Raw genomic sequence first — 7,951 nt, 5'->3', positions numbered from 1 at the left:
TAACATCTGCTAACCATGTGTACTGTATGTGACCAATAACATTTTATTTGGTACCAGCTGGCTTCCACCAGGTACTCTACCCTGCACCTTAGGAACTGCTGCCCTATCTACATAGTCATTGAACACTGGTCACTTTAATAAAATGTACATACTGTTTTACCCACTTCATATGTATATGCTGTATTCTAGCCAAGACTCATCCTATATAACTACTGCTGTACACACGTTTATCATTCATATAATGTCTATACACATAAGTAAGCAATGTGGGAGTACCATGCCATGTTCTCTGGATGATAATTGACAGCCCTGTCTGTTGCATTGATCTGTCTTCTTTACACACCCAACAGCACATATCAATAAGGGCCACATCTCACTGGTGTTGCAACAAAATGATTCAGCATCTTCTCAATTTTACAGTTTATTGACTATTGCTCTCTGTCCTAGTTCCCTCACTCTGTTTCCCCTTTCTTCTGTTACCCAATCACTCATCCCTCCACCTCTCAGACTTCTGCAGCTGTGCTGGGAGCAATCTAGGTCACCAGCAGGTTCTCCTGTGCCTGGGGTTACTGCACTGGAGATAAGACTATTTCTTTGCAATGAGATTGCACATCATGACACCAACACCTCCCTTTGTTTATTACTTTTGAGACTGTTTCTGAGTCACAGGGCATGAGTGAAAATGGTTGGACTCCCAAGGCACTCCTACAGTTGATATGCTTTTTTAGCAACTTAAGTATCTCAGCCATATCTGAATTCTATTGTTATTGTAAACAATGGTATACCATTATGGAAAGTATTACAGCTGTATTTTATGAAAATGTCATGCAAAAAGTTATGATTATCAGGCATTTGTTTTAACCTTCCATTCCCATGTACTGACCACATGTTAATAAAGATGAATGTAAACATTGTCAGAAACGTTACTTATATCATACTATACATTCTGATGCTCTAGTCATGATATATATTTTTACAAAGGGTACAAAAAATAAAAGAAAGCAAGTCTTATGACACTTGTGATCTCATGTGACTGTCTCATGGAAATGGAAAGTCATGAAACAATCCTCTAACCAATGGTTTCCCCTCTACTATGCCAGAGAGATGCAGACAGTGAGTGGTTACAGTAGTTTACACTGTATGCCAACTGGCCCATAGGGATTATCCTGTTAACGTAACATAGCTCTAAATTCTCTTTTCAATTTTTTTTTACTATTATTATAAAATAGTGCAATTGAAACGTACGTTTTATTTAAGTATGGTATTTAATCTGCTGAATTGATGCACATTGAACAATCTATGGTGAGTACAGTACTGTACCGATCTACAAAAATGTCATTGGCGCAACCAACATCAAAGAGGCGTGGAAAGTGAACTGAGCAGGCGCGTGTCTCAGCTCTCTCAGAAGCAAAGTATAGGCTAATAAACGGCGTCTAGGGGTTCCACAACGAACCCCAAAAAGAAAAGGTAATTAACTCTGAATAGTAGGTGACAGTACCATTTCTAATGTGTGTTTGTTATTGCCGTTGAGATGTTGTAGTTTGAGTTACTGGGTCGTGCGTTGCGTCCCAACACAAAGGATCCTTCAAGGAAGGAAATGCTTTGAACAATGGACTGCGATCAAACCCACAAATGGAACTGTCGCAGTATCGATTTATTTGAAACAATAATTATATATATATATATATATATATACATATACATACACACACAAGTTATTATAATTAGTGTGATTCCTGAAAACCTTTGTTCGGGTGATTCTTCGTGTTTGAGAGCTTATGCGGTTGAGAGCGTCAACATTGCTCTTTGTTAACTCCACTCAAACTGACTTAACACACGGATAGGGGGGGTAAAAAGCATGCATGGGGTGTTAAATAGGCGAATCCTTAGCACTGAAAGCTCGGGTATACTGAGCCGGGATCCCCGTGCGGTCCCTACCTAAACCCTAACCTCAGAGTTGGGACGGCCCAAGGATCGATAGCAGACCCTTGCCAATTTAACGATCGTTTCCTCTGTCGCAGTTTTAAGCTGTTGGAAATATAGCTAGACTACATGTCCCATGAAGTCATTGTAGTCCTAAAATCCGGGAAACGAGTTCTCTGGTTCGTTCAGGCATCCCTATTGGAAAATTAATGGCGAAAAAATAGGGTTTTGGTATAAACGCCGAAAAAAGGTATGAGAAAAAAGGATTTTATACGTTTTGTTATCTGGGATAATAACAGTAAATTAACATGCCCTTTATGAATGTCGTAGCTTTTGTGATCTTATAAATGATTAAAAATACACACAAAGTGACGTTAGCTGATGAATATTTCTCGTAGAACAAAACATAAGATCTCGCGAGTGTAGCATTTCGCTACACTCGCATTAACATCTGCTAACCATGTGTATGTGACAAATAAAATTTGATTTGACCTGTGTTTATCGCAGACATTATGTTTCGCGTTGATCATCCAATTTTCTCCATAGGCTTGGTGCAACGAACCATGGCAGAGTTGGTGCCTACAAAAATACGCCATTACTATGTCTCTATTAGACGTCTTCACGGGTCCAACATACCAGATATTCCGAGAAACGACCTGGAAGCAGGTCCTACATTTTGATTTTTGTCTCGGGTCTGATATAAACGGCACTGGTCTGGGTAAACGTTATTTACTGACTGGACCCGATTTGGATCCTTCCTCTGTTCATTTAATTTGTGAGGTGATGTCAACTGCGCAAGCTTCCTATCTGTGTAAGCCAATTGCGACTCAATACAATTTATTAAGAGTATAGTGAAAATAAGCCGAAAAGGGGATTGTCCTCCATGGGGGAAAGTTTTAATATTGTAGTGGACAAAGATGAGGATAACGTAATCGGACCAGGTGTACTGTGTGCAACCCGCTATTCAGGTTTGATGCAATTTTGAACTTTTAATTTATTTTTCGTTTTTATTATTGTATGTCATTATTATTTTAGTCCTATTTACATATCTAAACCAGTTATTTAAATATAAAAAAATAGTTCTGTGTCATTTTGTTGAGAATTTTCTAAATTAAGTTTATACTGTTTTTATTTTGTGCTCTGTATTTCTTTTAAAATAGGTTCAAAGGAGACCTGTTGTGAAATTAATATCATTATCCTATTTCTGTCGTTTGTTGGGTAGGCCTACTGTAGGAACTTGCCACCTTTGGTAATTGCTGCAATTATAGGCCTAGCCAGTTGAAAACGTTTCTGAAGGTTTAACCAGTTCTTTAAATATGCAATATGTATGTTTCATTCTGTTGAGTATTTTCTTTGGCCAAATTAAGTTCCAACTGTAATGTTTTTGCTGCAATATAATATAATGATGGGTAGGCCTACTATAGGGTTACTTGCACTCAAAGGAAAAAGCAGAGGGCTAGATGCAAAACTTAATTTAATGCCGCAATATAATAACCTGTTTGCATTTTCCCTATAAACAATGAATTAACTTTATTAGGGTAATATCAAAAGTAAGTTAAGAAACTTTAGAGAAGTTTTGGTGTGGTATGGCTATTACTAGGCTTAGCTAGGCAGTGCACACTGGTGCTCCAACTGACTCTGACAGTTGAATTTGAGGGGAGGAAGAATGTTTTAGGCATACCAGAGTTACTCTTTTTTTATTAAATACATTTTACCCCCTTTTTCTCCCCAATTTCGTGGTATCCAATTGATAGTAATTACTATCTTGTTTCATTGCTACAACTCCCGTATGGGCTTGGGAGAGACGAAGGTCGAAAGCCATGCGCCCTCCGAAACACAACACAACCCAACCAAGCCGCACTACTTCTTAACACAGCGCGCATCCAACCCGGAAGCCAGCCACACCAATGTGTCGGAGGAAACACCGTGCACCTGGTGACTTTGGTTAGCGTGCACTGCGCCCGCCCCTCCACAGGAGTCCCTGGTGCGCGATGAGACAAGGATATCCCTACCGGCCTAACCCGGACGACGCTAGGCCAATTGTGCGTCGCCCCACGGACGTCGCGGTCGGCTGCGACAGAGCCTGGGCGCCAACCCAGAGTCTCTGGTGGCACAGCTAGCGCTGCGATGCAGTGCCCCAGACCACTGCGCCACCCGGGAGGCTCAGAGTTACTCCTTTTACTCTAACAATCAGGGTTGGGGAGTAACAGATTACATGTAATCTGTTACATGTAAGGGGTTACCAAAACGGTAACTGTTATGTTACCAGCAAAAAAAAAAGTGAAATCAGATATTTTTGAAAAACTAGATAATTCATTTGAGGATTACTTTTAAATTCAGAAAGGATGTTTGACAGAATGCATGTTGGTGTCAGGAACATGACGCTGGCATGTCTTTTATCATTCTCTTAGTTTCTTTAGGGCTAGGCCTTTTTATATTTTAAATATTAGTATCATGCAGTGGATGCCCAGGCTGATAGGTCTGTATGCATGCAATGACCAAAGCTCTTACAGCTGAACCGTGAGGTAGACAATTATTATTTTAGGAAAGTAAAAACCAATAAAACAATAGGCTATAAAGTTTTGAATTTGTTACACATCGAAACGCAACAGTTTTTTGTAATGTGTTATTGGCAGTTAAGGACATGTAACTGTGGATAGTTTGGCCAATATTACTTGTTTATTGACGGTGCCCAGTCTGGCGTTTCTTTATATTCTCGGATCCGAACCGGCACTGGTCTGTTTTTCCACGGGCCTTTTTGGAACGGGTATGACTGTCCACAGGTCCATTTGGGAACGGGTCTCAATTTTTTAAATAAATACATTTATTAGTGTCGGGTGGGAAAGCCAAGGATAGATTTCGGAATGGGTCCAATATTTTAGTTGATTAATGTTTTAGCACTTCGTAATAATCTGTATTAGTGAATTGTTTTAAACTTGAGTTGAATCACCATTTTGTTTTTATTCTGCGCAACTGCATCAGTTGTCAGATGAACCCTGTCTGTCTTGAATCCTCTGAAACCTTTTATTTTATTGGGATTTTATTTGTTTTGAAGACTTTTACTCTGTATGCGTGGAGTGGGTGCCTGGCATCTGTCATCTCACAAACTAGTGTCTGTGCAACATTTTAGAATATTTTCTTGATGGGAAAAGTGAATTTATTCACGGTGCAGGAATTATACATGAACTGTAATTAGCTACCTAGCTGTAATAGTCAACTCCATCCCTGCATGTGTCTGTTACTCTTTAACCCAGCTCCTTTTCCAGCTCAGTACCATGTCAGGGTTTTTGGACAGTGTCCGGTGCGGAGACTGCGAGTGCAATGTGGACTGGGGAGAGAGGCGAAACACCATGGCATCTATAGCTGCTGGAGTCCTGGTAGGTTCTACTTTGCTATTACATTTGAAAACTTTAGATCACTGTAAAGAGGAAAAGGCGGCGGCATATCGCCTAAATCTTAATTCATGTTCTTGCAGTTTTTCACTGGTTGGTGGATAATCATTGATGCAGCTGTGAAATATCCAGATGAGGCGGTCTTCCATCATGCCTATCACACATGTGGAGTCATCGCTACTGTGGCTTTTCTCATGTAAGTCATGCTGTGTTGGGAATGTGTCATACAGGTTTGGGGTCAGTCCCATTTTAATTCAGGAACTATCTGTTCAAATCTTCCTTAAATACATTTAACTCTTTCAACTTTTGTCTTTGGTACCTATCTAGGATCAATGCTGTCTCGAATGGCCAGGTGAGAGGGGACAGCTACAGTGAAGGTTGCATTGGGCAGACCGGTATGTGTATGAGAGATTAGAAATGAGGATTTGGCTCTAAATGCAGATTGATGTAGATAAGTTCAGCTCTGAGCGGCATTGCTCGCTGTATATGTTTGTATTGTTTTGACCTCTGCAGTAACATGATTTACCTAATTCTGGGGGCCCAGTTTTTGACTTCTTTGGTGACTTCTTGCTATAAGAATACACACACACAGATATATACACCCACATACATAGAGTTTAAATAAGAGACCGTCAGACATGAATGAATCCCTCCCAACTCTTTGTATCACTGATTGCAGGAGCTCGTGTGTGGCTCTTCATTGGCTTCATGCTGGCGTTCGGCTCTCTCATCGCTTCCATGTGGATCCTGTTTGGAGGCTTCGTAGTGCCCAGTAAGTCCAGCATGCCCACTCAGCATGTGCTTGTTATGTACCCCAAACAATCAGCTCATCGACATTGAACCGTCACTGTGCAAAACATTGTAAAGAATGATAAAGGTATTTTTTATGTTTACAGAGAAACCTGTTGTGTATCCTGGTATTGCGGTTTTCTTCCAAAATGCATTCATTTTCTTTGGGTAAGTATTACGTTTTATTTATGTTTGACCTTAATATTATAGAACACAATGTCTATGGTAGTTCTTTTCTCTAAATAAACCCCCAATCTTTTCCTCCAGGGGCTTGGTGTTTAAGTTTGGACGCACTGAAGACTTGTGGCAGTAAGGGTTTCTGGTTTCTGTCAACTGTCATACTATCTGTTCTCTTATTGTATGAGACAGTAGTGTACGCTTTGGCCTGTCAAAACACTACCTTCCGTCTTTCAAGTGAAAATATTCACTTTATATAATGACTTTATAATTTTGCTTTTTAGATGAACTTGTTTAATTTATAAGTAGGTTGGTTGTTGCTGTACAAATGTACATTTTACTAAAGCATCATTTGCTGTTCCATCTTTTAATTCAATGTTCTTTTCTTTTGAATTCTTGTAATGGGATCTAGGTGTCTTTTCACTCCAAATGTGTGGAGCCATTCTGTTACAATAATTTACTACCTTCCATTATTTATCTTGGAAACTGTGCAAAATAATAAATGAGCAGATTATTATTTTCCTTTTTATTGTTTTTACAATACACATTTGTGCACTAATAATGTTTAAAAATATTTTGCTTTCTGATGAGGGCATACATCAGGGGGGGCATGACATCTATGGAAGTGTTAGTCTTGTAAATAGCCTATTTTCTTATGATACAGTTACTGATAATAAGAATTTAACCTTTAATGTGGGCAATTTGTCTTTCCTATTGTCGAGATGTGGGGTCTGTAATTAAGCCATTCTACTGAACCATAATCTGATAGTTCATAATTCAAGGTGTAGTTTAAAGGAAGGATTTAATTCTGAGGTTTCGATGCTCTGACCACGATCTCTGTTCTTTGACTATGTATTTGACTGCAATGCTTATACTCTCACAGTACTTGTATAGTAACCAAACTGAGATCACTGAACCTGAACAACTATGGCAGCATTAAATTGAAAATGTAAAACAAGTGTGAGATGAGTCTTTATGCACAGCTCTCACAGTTAAATTTTCTCTGTTCTCTTGGCTAATATATGAAGTTTGACTCAACAATCACAATGGTATATTACAGTGCAGTTTTCACATACTAAGAAATAACAAAAAAAATGTTTTGGAGATTCATGGTAATATTGTATGGTTAAAATTATACATTGCCTCTCTGGAGACCTTTTAGTCTCCTTTTTATCTTCCAACATCTCAATGTTGCACCGCTAGGTTGGGAAACTGCAAAATAATGATTTAGGTTAGACAGCATAACTTCAAGAGGCACATGTATTGCTTGATATAAAACTGCATGGATTTAAAAAAAACCTAATTAATTGTTTGATACAAACAGAGCATTTCACTCATCATTGATTACTTTGTTTATCAGTAACTTAATGCAGTGTTTTCCAATCTCCTTGGGAACCCAGGGGTGCGTGGCTGACTCAAATATTCAACAAATCATCAAGCTTTGATCATTTGAATCAGCTGTGTAGTGTTAGGGCAAAAACCAAAACATACACCCTTTGGGGTTCAGAGGACCGAGTTTGGGAAATGCTGCCTTAATGTACCGGGATCCCAAGGTTGATATCAGTGCAGACGCAAATCCAATTGTTATACTTACCCATTACAGAGAACAGTCTATCTCAGAGCTCTGAGACAGGATTGTGTCGAGGCACAGATCTGGAGAAGGGTAACAA

The 7,951-nt window shown here is 39.2% G+C and overlaps 1 protein-coding gene across 6 annotated transcripts; it reads left to right on the top strand.

Annotated features, from left to right (window-relative positions):
- Positions 1–1,333: 1,333 nt before the first annotated feature.
- Positions 1,334–7,239, top strand: LOC112256609 (transmembrane protein 50A). Of its 6 annotated transcripts, none has more exons than XM_024429953.2 (7): positions 1,334–1,467; positions 5,190–5,300; positions 5,399–5,511; positions 5,643–5,710; positions 5,995–6,087; positions 6,212–6,272; positions 6,372–7,239. In XM_024429953.2, exons 2-7 carry the CDS (start codon positions 5,199–5,201, stop codon positions 6,415–6,417), a joined length of 483 nt encoding a protein of 160 aa, XP_024285721.1. In that variant the 5' UTR covers positions 1,334–1,467; positions 5,190–5,198; the 3' UTR covers positions 6,418–7,239. The 6 variants fall into 6 exon arrangements, with proteins under 6 accessions (XP_024285721.1, XP_024285722.1, XP_024285723.1 ...); XM_024429954.2 differs by having other exon boundaries at positions 1,344–1,467; positions 5,178–5,300; XM_024429955.2 differs by having other exon boundaries at positions 1,360–1,484.
- The last annotated feature ends 712 nt before the right edge of the window (positions 7,240–7,951 follow it).

This window comes from Oncorhynchus tshawytscha, linkage group LG08, assembly GCF_018296145.1.
Source record: "Oncorhynchus tshawytscha isolate Ot180627B linkage group LG08, Otsh_v2.0, whole genome shotgun sequence".
In the NCBI taxonomy this organism is placed as follows: domain Eukaryota; kingdom Metazoa; phylum Chordata; class Actinopteri; order Salmoniformes; family Salmonidae; genus Oncorhynchus; species Oncorhynchus tshawytscha.
Note: the sequence above shows the minus strand (reverse complement) of the source record. Positions and strands in the feature narration are given on the sequence as shown.